Below are 15286 nucleotides of genomic sequence, written 5' to 3'. Positions count from 1 at the left end.
ATATACGCATGCCCCCAAGGAAAACAAAATATGTCCACACAAACACTTCCACAGGACTGCACACTGCAGCATGATTCAGAAGAGCCAAAATAGAAAAAAACAATTATTCATCAAAGGATGGACAAACAAAATGGAGTATTGTCCATACAGTGAAATATCCAGCCATAATAGGAATGAAGTATTGATATATGTTATGGCATGGATAAAATCTTTAATTATGCCAAATAAAAGAGGTTATGCATGATTTGATCCCATCTATAGGACTATCCATAGGGACAATCCATAGACAGATTAGCTGTTGCCCAGGGCTGGGGTCAGGGGATAGACATTGACAGTTAAAGGGGTGTGTATTTTTCTATGGGTCAATAATGTTTTAGAATTAGTGGTTACAGTTGTACACCTGATAAATACACTAAAGACCACTGAACTGCATATCTTTAAATGGTGAATTATGTAATATATGAATCCCATCTCCTTAACCATTTTAACAAATAACACAGATGTGGAGGAATGCAGAGTCCACCTGGATTTAGTGCTGTGCCAGGTGGAACCTTTTGTCCTCCTCTTGTGCCTCTTCTGAGACTCTAATGGGAAGGAGATGCCCAGACTCCTGTCCTGGCAGGTGCAGGGGCAGCAGTCTGCAATCATTTAAAAGGTTTAGGGATGGAAAGATGGCTCAACAATAAAGAGTGCCTGCTGCTCTTACAGAAGACAGGAATTTGGCTCTCAGCACCCGTGTCAGGTGGCCCGCAACCATGTGTAACTCTAGCTCCAGGGATCCAACACCCTCTTCTTACATCTGCTTGCACTTATGTGGATGCACACACATAAACATAAATAATGAAATAAATCCTAAGAAAACACAGATCTGGAGTGATTACCTATTGAGCTATACTTGTTTGGTTATCTTGACCTTACACAGTGATGTCTGAAACCAGACCACACCAAGTGAGTCAGCTTTTCTCAACCACCAATTGGCTTCCAGTCAGCTGTAGAACAGGAACAGCCCATAAAACCTCAACTAATGGCAGGAGGCTCCACTTGTGACTTAGCTGACACTTGACTCAGTGCTGAACCACGGTAGAAGTTGAGAACACTGGGGAAGCTACGACAGCCCAAGATCTTTTTAAAAAATTAATTCAGGAGTTGGAAAGATGGTTCAGTGGTTAAAAGCACTGGCTGCTCTTAAACCTGGGTTCGATTCCCAACACCCACATGGTGGTTAACAACCACCATAACTCCAGTTCCAGGGAATCCAACTCCCTCTTCCGACCTCCACAGGCACTGCATGACACAGGTGCACCTACCTACATGCAGGCAATATACTTATACACATAAAATAAAAACAAAATATGTTTTTTAAAAAGATTCATTTTATTTTTAATTATGTATATGTGTGCATGTCTGTGTGTGGATGCCTGAGGAGGCCAGAGGGTATCAGATGTCCCAGAGCTGGAGTTACAAATGTGGGTGCTGCGAACTGAACTCAGGCCCTCTGGAAGAACAATAACTGCTTCTAAAAAGGCAGTCTGAGCTGGACACGATGGTTCCCAGGTGGTGTTTTAATCTAGCACTTGAGAGGCAGAGGCAGGCAGATCTCTGAGATCGGGGCCAGCCTGGTCTACCTAGTGAGTTCCAGGCCTGCTAAGGGCCACAGGGGAGATCCTATCTCAAAAAGACCAATAAATAAGAAAAAGTAGTCTGGGCCCCATTCCGAGACAGTCATCGCTGCATCCCTGAAATGCCTTCCAAAAACACTCTTGGCCCCTGACTCAGCACCCGGAGCAGAATGGAGCTGCAGAAGCCCCAGCAGAGTCCCTTTCCAATCCCCTTGAGCACTCCCTAACCAGCATGCCTCAGAAAAGTGGCTGGGCTTTGAAAGCAACTAATTCATTTTTTTAATTAAAAAATAATTTTTTTTGAATTTTGGTGCATGTCATAGAATACTTAAAATTTATTATTTTATGAGTGTTATGCTTGCATGTGTGTAAGTGCACCTGTGTCGTGCAATGCCCACAGAGGTCAGAAGAGGTCATCAGATCCCCTGGAACTAGAGTTATGGGTAGTTGTCAGCCACCATGTGGGTGCTGGGAACCAAACTCGGGTCCTCTGCAAGAGCAGCCAGTGCTCTTAGCTACTAAGTCATCTCTCCAACCTCTCCCTCATATATTTTTTTTTAACATGATTCTACCACATATGAAACCAAAATATGCCTGTTTATAATTTCTGCCTTCTGGAGCATGCATCTAATCCCCTTTCCATTTGACAGCTCTTCAGTGTTTGAAAACAAGAAATATGGCTTTGATGCATTCTATTTCTAAGCTACAGATGTCTGACTGCTTCTACCCTTCTTTAACAAATGCACTTCTCAGAGTGGAATCGGCCCTCTCTGAATGGCCTTTTGAAATTATGTATGTGCAGCTGAATGCGATACACCAATTGCCACAAACTCTTGACTTCTGATGACTTGGGATCTGGAAGTGTCCTGGAGTGTGGTGGCCTCACAGCCTCTGATGGAGGAGGTGTGACTAGACACAGAGTTTGCAGCTCTACTCAGTGGGCAGCACACTTGGGTAAGTGTAATTCATAAAGACTAGCAGAGCTACCTAAGCAAGAGAGAGCTCTGGGGGTTGGGGGGAAGGGGGAGTATGGGTATGTGAAACATTCACAGTTAAAATCATCTCAAGAGGGGGCTGGAGTGATGGCTCAGCAGTTAAGAACACTGTTCTTACAGAAGGACCCGGGTTTGAATCTCAGCACCCACACGGCAACTAACAACTGTCTGTAACTCCAGTTCCAGGGGATCCAACAGCCTCTTCTGTCCTCCATGGGCATTGCCCGACACGGGTGCACTTACCTACATGCAGGCAATACACACGTACCCATAAAATAAAAATATTTTTTTTTAAAATCTCAAAACAAGGCTAACAATCCTTATTAGCCACAGGGCTGCTGGAGAGACCCTGGGTCACCCCACTCCAAGGAAACAGAACAACCCGCCCTTTGGCTGTGCCCTTTGGTGTCCACAGCCCTCCCTCCCACTGCCCACTGCCCCTAGAGTTTGGGAAGCTGGGTGGCTCTTCTGAGCAGCTCTGCTGCCCTCTGGTGACCACTTCTGCAACAGCTTCGAGAAGGAAGGAGCCTCGTGACACACCTCCCAGGGTCCTGGAGGAACCACCCTGAGACAGAGGAAGGCAGCTTCTTAGATAGTGGGAGCCTTCAGCAATGCTACAGAAAGGAGTGGAGACAACTCAGGCACACCCAGGTGCGCCAGCTCCCAACAGAAGTGAAGTAAGCAAGATGTGCCTTCTTCATAAGGTCTGCCTGCTCTGTACAGATCACTTGACCACACGAATCTGGGTGAAGCAGATTCCCACCACCTCTCCCCTGTGTATGCAAATGCACCTATGCACTGAAGGTCACAGGTCAGCCTTGGTGTTCCTCAGGAGTCATCCACCTTGTGGTTTGAGACAAGATCTCATGCTAGGACCTGGGGTTTGCCCATCTGGCTAGGCTGACTGGCCAACAAGCCCCAGAGACACATCCAGCTCTATACTTGGGTGTTGGGAAGCCAACTTAGGTCCTCATGCTTGTATGACAAGCACTTTACCAACTGAGCTGTCTTCCTAGTTCCACTGCCCACCATCCCTTGAATGAAATAACACATGACAAGAGCCCAGCCAATGCCATGCTATATTATATCTCCAGTCATTAACTCCCTTGAAGTGACTGAAGGATGCCACTCTCCATGGACCAGCCTCATAGTCCTGCTGAAAACAGCTAAGGCAGGATGGAGGAATTGCTAAGAGGATTCCTGAAGAATCAGTAAGTAAATCCCACCAAATACCAAGTCAGCTTTCTGGAAAAATTGTGCCTAAGCCTGTCCTGGGAGCACACAGCCTTCCATTTATGAATTCAGAGTTGATCTCAAAGGAAATAACCAGGTTCAGAGTACACTTTCCCTGTTTTCACTTTTCAGTATGAGGCAAGGGAAAGGAGTCTGGGATAAATGGAAGGGGAATCCTTCAAAGTCTCTAACTCTCCAAACCCCAAAGGACGCCATGCTTGACTCCTTCGGAGAAGCCCCAGCCAACTCCAGACTGTGGCAGTGTGATGGAGAGCTGTCCTGGGAGAATGGGAAATCACCAACACCTTCTTTTTATGGTCCTGAGGATAAGACTCAGTAGAATAGGGCCTGATTTCTCAATTTCTTGCCAGGGAGGGGAGGATTGCATTTCAAAAGCACCTAAGACAATCAGACCTCAAATCACACCTCTGAACAAGAGGGCAGGGTGACCAGCCAACTGTGGAATCTCAGACCAGCTGCTGGTAAGGGGAGGGAAGGGCTCCCTCACCTTCAGCCTTTAGCCTGTCCCTTCCCCCCACTTACACATACATCCTTTTTCAAATGAAAAAGCCAGTCCTAGACTGGGTCAGGTTAATGACAGCTATTACCAATCTGGCCTCAATTTATCTCTTGTTCAGGTGGAAGAAGCAAAAATCTTAGATGGAAAAGGCTGCAATTTGGAGTTCTCTCCCAAGACTCTGCCTAGACTTTTTTTAAAAAAAACAAAACAAAACAAAACTTTTTGCACTGAGACAAAGGCAGCCATGGTAGGCGGGCCTCAGATCCACTGATCCACTCTCTCAGTTGTTCCACTCCCTCCCAGGGTGAGTCACAGACAGCCCCAGGGTGAGGAGTCTGGAAAGCTGAAGCCACAGGAACAGGCAGTGGTGCAGTTATTACTGTAATATCTGGGATGTTGCTTCCTTGTGGGACTCCCTCTCCCTGCCTGTAAGGCTCCCATTCAGGCTGTCAATGCAGAAGCCATAGAGGAGGGGACCGACTTCTATGCACGGAAGACACAGGTCCTGTGACCAGGCCAAGCTCAAGAGGCCTCTTACCTATCTGCATGACTCTGCCAAAGACGGATGTGTTGTCCACGGTGCTGCAGTTCCACCTCCTCTGTCGGAACTGGTGCTGGCACTCCCTGATGCCCATCTTGGCTCCCTCCCCGATGTAGGCCATGTGCTCCTGATACAACTGGCATAGCTTTCTCTGGCCTGGGGAGAGCCCAGGAAGCTGGCTGCACACAGGCTGAGCACCGATGATAAACATCTCAGGTCTCTGCACCGGGTTCATAGCTAGTGACCTACAACAGCAGTTCAGAAGGGGAGAAGGGCCGGGCAGTGAATGCACTTATGCTGTCTATTCCATTCATTCAACCCCACTATGCAGTGTTCTCTACATATACAGCCTTACTGTGGAAGTAAAGATGAGCAAAACAGAGCAGACCTTCAACAAAGGACATGTGGAGGGAAGACGAGGCATGAGCACAAATGTTTGCTGAAGATACCACGTGCCTCAGACAGATGGCTGCTTAGGAGAAGCCTGTATAAAACGAAGTAGCCAAATAGGGTATGGTGGTACATGTCAGTAATCCAAGCACATGGAGGCAGAGGCAGGATCGTCATGGGTTCAAGGCCAGCTTGGACTACATAGGGAGACCCTATTTCAAAAAATAAAGAACTGTTGTAAACAATGGGGGCAAGCAGGAGTGTGGCAGTGTAGTAATTCACTCAGAGGGCAGAAAGAGTGAATCATCAATAGGAAAACACAGGCCCTATTGAGGAATAATGAGTCTGGTTTAGGCAAGTTCAGGATGTGTGATGGAAAGCAACCCATTCCTTTAATGGAAGTCCCCTCGTATCATTATGATAGAATCCAGTCCACACATGTAACCACGTGACCATGTTCCCTGACTGTTCTCTTCCCCTACCTCTCCGTGTTCTCCAACCCTCTGCTGATCAGCGTGGAGACCACCTGATCATCGTCGACCGGATATAAAAATGTCAAATTAGCTGAGCAACTTAGGTGGTGATTGCCTGTCATTTCCATGTCTATTTGGCCTTAAAAACACAAGAAAGCCACCTGGTCCCACCATACCCTCTTCTGGCCTTCAGACTAATCAAGTAGGAATTTTACTTTCCCTGCTTCCACCAGTGAAAAAGAGATCGTAACACTGTATACACCTACACACACAAATACATTTTTTGTGATGGAATTGGGATCTCACTGTGTTCTCCAGGCTGACCTTGAACTCCTGGGATCAAGTGGTCCTGCATCAGCCTCCAGAGTAGATAGTGGTACAAGTCTATTTTTTGTGGTGGTGCTGGGAACTTCATCAATCATGCTATCAATATTTTTACTAGACAAATCAACAAGAACTATTTCTAACAATTCATAGAGGTGGAGAAAGGTTCAGGAACAAGTCCTTTTTCTCCTCATGAAACCTCACCTCCAGAAGCTTGAAGGGAGAAAAAGTTCTTCAGTTTTCCTGGGATGGAAGAGGCCCCTGAATCCCTCCGATAAAGGTACAGTTATTTCCAGAGTACCCCTCTCCATACCAGGAGGCCTTAACAGTACAGAGGGTAGACCTCAGTCCTCTCACTCACCACCAGGAACTGGCGTCAGTCAGTAGCTGGGCCCAGCTGGAGAGCAGAGCTGCAGTAAACAGCAAAGGGAGGCTGGGCATGGTCAGCCTCAGCCCGTCCCAGTACCCTGGGACCAACATCTTCCAAAGCAGAGCTCCCTGGAGGAAGAGGGAAGGAGAAGAGAGTCAGCATGCTAATGCCACAGGCAGGGGAGGTCCAGGAGAGAGTACAGTGCAGAAAAGCTTGAAGGATGAGCTCTAGGGAGACCTGAAGGCAAATTCTCCCCAGAGAAACTCAGTCCTTTCCAACCTCTAATCTCTCACCACAGAGGCTTTAAATCTCAGGTCAAACTTGGGACTCCCTCTCCAGACCTAACTCCTAAGGACACAAAGAACTGTGAAAAGAGGAATGAAAACAGTTTCAAGAAAAGCGTGCCTGGTGCAGCAATTAGGAAGCACGCATGCCCTTCTAGAAGATTCAGTGACAAGAAGGCCAACCATCCACCCTTTTTTACCACTCACTCCAGCCTAGATATTTACGTCTCTGACCCCTTCATTGTAGGGGTTAAACAACTCAAGAATTGGCTTGCCTATACCCAAATAGGAGCCTGTACCCTTTCTAAAGTTTTCCAAATGCAAATCCTCCTTTACTCCTAAGGAGTAGTGGTAGGAAAAACACCAATGACCTTTCACTTCTGAGAAAGGTAAAAAGCCATGCAGGAACCTCACAGGTTCAAGTCTGGTGACCAGTCTCCTCCATACTTCCACATGGAAGGCCTTTTCCAGCAGCAGCAGCAGCACAAAACAATGCCAGCTCTGGGCCACATCTCTTCAATCTTCCAAAGGCCCTGACATCCTCCCCTCTCTAGTTGCACCAATACTCCCATGCTTGCTTTGGGCAAAACACACCTTTCTTGGAAGCTGTGGACACACACAACTCTAGCATCCTAGAACAATAGAAAAATCGCCTCCTACTCCTCCCCACAGGTGCTCCACATCTCCAGTGCGTCCTCTTCCCAGACACACACACACACACACACGCGCACAGAATAAGCTCCAGGCAGCTCCACCCCCACTCACCATGCTGGTCTGGGGCTTCTGGGTCTCCGGGAGGGGGGGGGGCAGGGGCTTTAAGTCAGCCGTCTAGGAAATGTGGGTGACCTGGGGCCCCTAAGAGGGAGGGGGAGGCACGTGTGTGCCTGTACACACACACACACACACACACACACACACACACACACACGCACAGAATAAGCTCCAGGCAGCTCCACCCCTACTCACCATGCTGGTCTGGGGCTTCTGGGTCTCCGGGAGGGGGGGGGGCAGGTGCTTTAAGTCAGCCGTCTAGGAAATGTGGTTGACCTGGGGCCACTAAGAGGAAGGTGGCTGAACAGGACTCAAGAGTTGGGACATGCCCATTCCCCACCCCCTTTTGGTTTTTCTTCTTGAGATCTCCGCTGGGGCGGGGCACCAACAGGCAGGTGTGTGAGGCGGGCAGGGGGCAGATCAAAGGAGAGACTTGCTCCTTTGCCTTTGTCATGTAGAACCAGCTCGGAAATGATCCGGCCTCTAGCGGAGCCACTTACAGCTCCAACTTTCCGAACAGACACTGCAGCCTCTTCTAAAGGATGCCCCTCCTCCTGGACCCCCCCCATAAATCTTGCCCCATCCCTCAGGGCAGGAGGCCTGTGAATGGAGACCCAAGAGATGAAGCAGAGATAGGCTGGCTCCAGAAGCTAATGGCTTTATGGAGGGGAGGGGTCCAGGTCTGGGAGAGGGAGGACATACAAGAGAAAACTTCAAAGGATCTCCTTGTCCAAACATCTCCAGCTCCACCCACCGGTCCTTCTTGGGGACCATTCATCCCTCTCCTCAGACTGCCTTGACCAAACTACCACAGCCTGGCAAACTCCATACTCCCCATCAGCCCCCATTGGTCCTCAAACATCTGCACTGCCAGGTACCTGGAGACATCGATCTCCCTGGTTCTCTTCAGCCCGTCTCCCATCTCACACCCTTAAGGTTGCTAGGAAATCTTTCTGCAGGTCCTAGGTCTAACCAAAACCAGGGGCCCTGGTTTCAGAGTAACACCCCAGCCAATGCCTGCTAAAGTATGTGTTTTTGCCCACTGAAAGGTTGACAGGCTAGTCAGGGCTGCAAATCCCTCACCTCCCTGCCGCAAAAAAACGAAAACTGCAAGACTCCCAACAGCCCTCACCACCAAGTTCTTGGCCCACTACAAAGGAAAATTTTTAAGTTACCCCAAAACCCCAACCAAACCAAAAACCTCAAGCAAAAACAGCTCTAGCATGTAGTTCCTACTCTGCCTGCCAGGAGTGTGGTACCTGAAACATGGCACACACCAATGCCCTCAGGCATTCTGTCCTGACCAACAGATGCTAGCCACTCCTGAGTGGTCCTCGAACTGACACTGGACAGCCACCTGCATGTTTAACATGCTTGCAGGGCATGTGAGGAAGGACACCCAAGAAAGGTAAATGTTGGTGCTTGGTGACTGAGTTGGACAGAATGGAAACTTCCTGCCTCTAGTTGACTGAGGAGATCCCAGCAAGCAAGGCATGTGGACATACGGACATACAGAAAGACCCTTGGGCTGATCACTGCTGAGATCCACATCAAGACAAGGGGAGGTCCTCGTTGGTACAGGAAGCCAGACTAGTGAGTATCCAACAGGCGGGAAAGCTGAGCTCCTCCTTTGACTTTTATTATAATTACAGACTTCCAGAGATCTGAAAAGCACGCACACACCCCACTCTGCCCTGTGCCCTACTGAACAAGCCACTAGCATTTTTTTGGCCTTTTTGAGACAGGGTCTCCCTATAGTCGCAGCTGACCTGGAACTCACTAGGTAGACCAGGCTGGCCTCAAACTCACATTCACCTGCCTCTGCCTCCAGAGTTCGGGGATTAAAGGCGTGCGCAACCACGCCCAGCCACTAGCATTTTAAACACACCAAGTCAGTTAAGTATGCAGGAATCAGGGTGTGTCTATGTGGTAGAGGTGGGTGGAGGTGGGAATGAATGGATGAAGCCAGGGGCCTCCAGAATGCTATCCCCACGCTCTACCACTCAACTATACCTGAGCTAAGGTCTTTTTGATAGTAATTAGAAGTTTGAGCGGAAAGTATATACAAAATTCTGTCAGGGCCCTTTCAGAGAGACAGAAGGACCTGCTCAGACACCAGCTATGATCAGTTTCTCCACTGTTCATTCAACAAACTTGTTAAACATTTGTTGAGGGCTGAGTGTATGGCTCAGTGGTAGAGTGTTTGCTTAGTATGTTCCATTTCCGGCACTGCAAATAAGTGTGTGTGTGTATGTATGTGTGCGCGTGCGTGCATGGAGTACCTAATATGTACCAGTTACTACTCGAAATGCCAGTGTAAAGTCAGTGAACAAACAAATGCACAGTAAATTATATACAGTGACTATCAGGAAACAAAGAGGGGTAAGAAACAAGAAAGATAAAGGGTTACAGTCTACAGAATCAGGGTCTATAGAGAGCGCTACCTTCTCCAGCCTACTATGTGGATGGGATGTTGACGGGCTAAGTGACCCTCCTGCCCATCCAGATCCTCTATTGGCATGTCCAAGGTCCCAGAGACCTGCTGTCCTACTCTGCTACTGGACAGTAGAGGTGCATATTCAAAAGCAGGAAGTCTAGATGCTCTTCCTATTCTGCTAGGACTCAGTTGCCAGTTTTCATTTCCTTCAGAGAGCCATGTCTGTCCGGTCCAGCCCAGAGAGAAGACCCTGGCAGAGGGGAACAGGGAGGGGCCGTGTGAAGCTTAGAGGAAAAAAACTAGATTAGTCTTCAGAGACAACCTGCTGAAGGAACCAGGCCCTCAGGAGGAGGAGACCACGCTGCCAGCAGAGCTCTATTTAATCCATTGTGGTTTGGGGGTGCCAGATGCTTTGTGCTTTTGTTTCTTCCTGTAAGTCCTGGAGATGGCCTTGTTCATTTCTTTTCTCCATTGTCAGGACAGTGTTCAGTCTCAGAGGTACAATTCTTTTGTATTTAAATATTTCTATTACATTTGTGTGGGGGGATTGGGCATTTGTGCTGGAGGTCAGAGGACTTGTTGACTAAAACAAAAGGCTGCTGTGCTGGATAGCTTTAGTGTCAACTTGACATACCTAGGTTGAGGGAGCCTCAATTGGGGAATTTCCTTCATTAGAGTGGCCTGTGGCCATGTCCATGGGGCACCTTCTGGATCGTTGAGTGATGTGGGAGGGCCCAGCCCACTATGGGTGGTGCCACCCCTGGGCAGGTGGGCCTGTGTTCATAAGAAAGCAGGCTGAGCAGGGGCCAGGAGAGCAAGCCAGTAAGCAGCATTCCTCCATGGCCTGTGCTCCAGCTCCTGCCTCCAGCTTCCAACCCCAATTTCCTACCTTGGGCTTCCAGATGAACTGTGACCTGGGATATGTAAGCTAAATAAACTCTTTCCTCCCCAAGTTGGTAGTGGTCAGAGTATTTTGTCACAGCAATGGAGAAACAAACCAGAACACCTGCTTAGCGCTCAAGGGACTAGGAAGTAGGCTGTGGAGGCTGCCAGTGATAGAGACAGAGTCCTTTGGCTTCTACAAGACCCATTCCCCAGTTAGAGAGCTGTTGTTCCTTGTGTGTCTCCTTTTTTTTTTTTTGAGCCAGCACCTCACACTGTAGACCAGGCTGAGCCAAACCTCACTCTACAACCCAGGTTAACCTTGAACTTGCAGTAATCCTCCAGCCTTAGCCTCCGGAGTGCTAGGATTACAGGAGTACCCATCTGTGTACCTTATTTGGGCATCAATTGCTGATGGAGACCTTGGAGATTCCAGACCCCAGCTTCATCTCTATCTCCTTTCCTCAAAGACACAGACAACTCGCAGGTTTTCTAAGAGAGAACAGAGATGTTCTAATCTCACTTGGGAAAAATACCTCAAACCCACTCTAATTAGTCAGACACCAAGGATCAACTGCTGCTGCTGGATATGTGATCTGAGTAGGGCCTTGAAGAGGGGTGGGCTTCACATAGATGGATTTCATGTGATGGTGTGCTTTGCTCGGGGGCGGGGAGGGGGGATAGGAGAGGCACTGCTATGACAGAGGGCTTCGACCATTTCCACAGTTCTCAGGATAGCCCACGAGATTCTTCCAAAACCTGCCATTGACTTTTCATAGAGTATTCAATAGCAATTGCCTAGGAAGATGCCCATGCCTTCTCTTTCTGGATGCTGCCCTTCTGACCTAGAATCCATGGTTGAGTGAATACATGTTTCTAGAGAGCAAGGAGAAGAGAGAGAAACCACCACGGGTCTCCTTCCAACCCTGCTTGGACTCTGTCATCCACTTCTGGAAGGCAGCTATGCTCACCACTATACCACCAACTCAGAAGCCACCCACTTCTTAAACCTAGTGTTGTCCTTCTGGTTTCCTACCTCCCCACCCCCAACAAACACTTTACCCTGCATATCAAATCAATTGTGTCTCCAGAGGGTTTACTGTTTTTTGGGTTTTTTTTAAAACTACTGCTACAGTCTGAGAGACCAAACACAGCCTGCTAATTGACCTCTTTTCTCTCCAAACTGTGTCTTCTATCCTCTTCTTTATTAAATGAATTCTCACAAATCTCATTTTCTAATTCCAAAGCTCTCTAATTTTGCAAACTCAGGGTTTCTCACAGTGTGGTCCAGGACTAGCAATGTCAGCATCACTTGGAAATCTGTTAGAAACACAAATTCACAAGTTCCACCCACATAGCCAGTGTCTAGCAATCTTCTGTTGCTAAGGCAATTCTTTCTTTTTTTAGACTGGGTCTCCTTGTTGCCCCAGCTGGCCTGGAACTTGCTATGTAAACCAGGCTGGCCCCAATCTCACAGAGATCTGCCTGCTTCTGCCTCCTGAGTGCTGGGATTAAAGGTGTACATCACCATGCCTGGCAATGCAATTCTTTTGTATTTAAAAACTTCTATTACATTTATTTGTGTGTGGCAGTTGGGCATTTGTGCTGGAGGTCAGAGGATAACCTTTATATGGGTTCCAGGGATCAAATTCAGGTCATCAGGCTTTAGTAGCAAGTGCCTTACCCACTGAGCCATCTCATTGACCCTATCAATCTGGGCTTTTGGTTTGGTTTGAGACACGGTCTTCCTGTAGTCCCAGTGACCCTATCAATCTGGTGTTTTGGTTTATTTTTTAAGTGTATGAGTGTACTGCCTGCATGTGTGTAAGTGCACCTGTGTCATGCATGCCTGTGGTAGTCAGAAGAGGGTGTCGGATTCCCTGGAACTGGAGTTACGGGAGGTTATTGGCCATCATGTGGGTGCTGGGAATCTAACACAGTTCCTCTGCAAGAGCATCCAGTGCTCTTAACTACTGAGCCATCTCTCCAGTCCCATTGTTTATTTTGAGACCGGGTCTTCCTGTAGCCCCAGCTGGCCTGAAACTCACTATGTACACCAGGCTGGCCTCAATCTCACAGAGATTTAAAGGTGTGCACCACCTCACCTCACTTTTAAACAATCTGCTTTAAGGAGCCCTCCAGGTGATTATGATGTCCATGAAAATCTGAGAGCTACTTTCACAAAGCCATTCACAATAAAATGCAATGAATTAATGCACCAAGTCTTCCCAGTAACACTATGCATTTTAATGGAAAATGTCTACTTGTCAATGCCTTAAATCAACCCCTCTAGGATGATAAAGACCTCTGGGGCAGCAGCACCACCGGACACAAGCAAACCAAGCAATGTCTAGGATGAGTATATGTGATTTCAATCTGACAGTCATGTGTGGGCATGATTTAGAATTAACCGATGTAAAGCCAGGCATGGTAGTGCACACCTTTAAGCCCAGCACTCAGGTAGCAGAGACAGGTGGATCTCTGTGAGGCCACCCTGGTATACATAGAGAGTTCCAAGCCAGCTGGGGCTACAGGGAGACCCTATCTCAAAAAAACAAAAAAAAAAAGTAACTGATATGCACAACTCTGATTGTACTAAAACCCACTAAATTTCACACTTTGAATAGACTATATAGTACATGAGTTATACCTTGATAAAGCTGTTATCATTTAAAAATATAGTCATGCCAGGTGTGGTATGTACACACACATACTAAATAAATGTAATTTATAAAAAAGAATAGCAGTTCTAGGCTGGAAATGTTCCTCAGTGGTAGAAGGCATGCTTAGCATGCACAAGGCCATTGAGTTCCTTCCTCAGCACGCGCGCGCGCGCGCACACACACACACACACACACACACACACACACACACACGCAGGACAGCAGTCCTGTATTCACCTCCTACTGAAAATAGCACCAGTGTCCATCAACAGTGGATTTGTTGAACTAATTGTGTTCTATTGTTACAATGGAATATTATGCAGGAATAAAAATGTACAAGCGGGGCTAGAGAGATGGGTCAGCAGTTAAGAACACTGGCTATTCTTGCAGAAGACCTGGGTTCGAATCCCAGCACCCGTATGGCAGCTAACAACTGTCCATAACTCCAGTTCCAAGGGATCTGACATCCTCTTCTGTCCTCTGAGGGCATTGCATGGCATGGGTGCACTTACCCATATGCAGGCAAAACATGCATACACATAAAATAGCTCTGCTTCCCTGGGCCTGAAAAACCAGCACAGGCCTCTCTTCTACCTGCAGGCCTCTCTCTGGGGAAAGTCCATAGTGCCCTCCATGCCTTGACTTCCCCAGCCTCATTCACCCTCCCATCTCCCCTGTCGTTCTCTCCTCCGAGTTTGGGCCCTGCCCCATTCCTTGTCTTGGGGCCCCAGACACCTGGGGAACCAATACTGCTTCCTGATCTTTTTCATCCAGACCAACTTAGTGCCTTCTCTGGGCCCCAGGAGCACTGCTTCTGGGCCTGGCCCCACCCTCAACTCCCTCTGCTTCCCTGGGCCTGCACCACCCACCAGCCTCTTTCTGGGACACTGGGCTGACCTTTCCTCTTCCTGATCCTTCACATCCAGACCAACCCAGCTACTCAGTGCAGTCCCCCGGAGGCCTTGGGGCCTCTTTCCGCCCCATCAGCCTTTGCATCTCTTGGTGGCACAGCCACCAGCTGCCCTAGACCAGCATCTTTCCTGGGCCAGGCTCCCAGGCCAGTCCAACCCCCAAATTCCTGAGGCCAAAATCATTCCTGGAGGGATCCAGACCTTGGGAGAAAGCCTGAAAACAACAGACCCCCATCTGAATTGGGCCTCTGTGGGAACTCCGGAAGACAAAAGCAATCTGGCCATTCCAATATAAAATCAAAAGAGAGAACTGGAAGCTTAGATGAACCAGCTTTTCATGCCCAAAAAGTAAACCACAAAGACACATAAAGTTCACAAAAAGAAGCAGACCTAAACTTGAAGGCCTGAGTCTCACACAAGAATCAGAAATTACAAAAGAAATTCACATGTCAAAATCACAGAGAAAAAATAACATGAAAAACCAAAATAACATATCCCCAGCAAATACCAAGAGTTCTCTAGAGGAGTACAATGAGAACCCCCTAGAGATAATGCAGGATATGGAACTCAAAAGAACAATTATAAACATGACAAAAGAATTCAATAAATTTAAAGAACACACAAACAGGGGCTGGAGAGATGGCTCAGCAGTTAAGAACACTGGATGTTCTTGCAGAAGACCCAGGTTCAAATTGCAGCACCCACGTGGCAGCTAACAACTGTCCGTAACTCCAGTTCCAGAGGACCCAACAGCCTCTTCTGTCGTCCATGGGCATTGCACGACACGGGTGCACTTACTTACATACAGGCAATACACTCATACACATAAAAAATAAAAATAATAAAAAAGAAATGAAGAGATCTAAATTATAG

The 15286-nt window shown here is 47.8% G+C and overlaps 1 protein-coding gene across 2 annotated transcripts in view; it reads right to left on the bottom strand.

Moving 5' to 3' along the window:
* The window catches only part of Wnt5b (Wnt family member 5B), a 134539-nt gene that overhangs the window by 8857 nt on the left and 110396 nt on the right, over nucleotides 1-15286 (bottom strand). The window contains exons 2-4 of one of the 2 annotated variants that reach the window (XM_008839751.3): nucleotides 11232-11331; nucleotides 6457-6593; nucleotides 4906-5153 (exon numbers count right to left, since the gene is read on the bottom strand). In XM_008839751.3, coding sequence (XP_008837973.1) covers nucleotides 4906-5153; nucleotides 6457-6575 — 367 coding nt within the window. In that variant the 5' untranslated portion in view covers nucleotides 6576-6593; nucleotides 11232-11331. The remainder of the gene's footprint in view (nucleotides 1-4905; nucleotides 5154-6456; nucleotides 6594-11231; nucleotides 11332-15286) is intronic. The other variant, XM_017799812.2, reaches the window with a different exon arrangement.

The sequence above is a fragment of the Nannospalax galili genome, unplaced genomic scaffold (genome assembly GCF_000622305.1).
Source record: "Nannospalax galili isolate Female #2095 unplaced genomic scaffold, S.galili_v1.0 scaffold199, whole genome shotgun sequence".
Taxonomy (NCBI): Eukaryota; Metazoa; Chordata; class Mammalia; order Rodentia; family Spalacidae; genus Nannospalax; species Nannospalax galili.
This window is presented reverse-complemented; position numbering and strand designations above follow the sequence as displayed.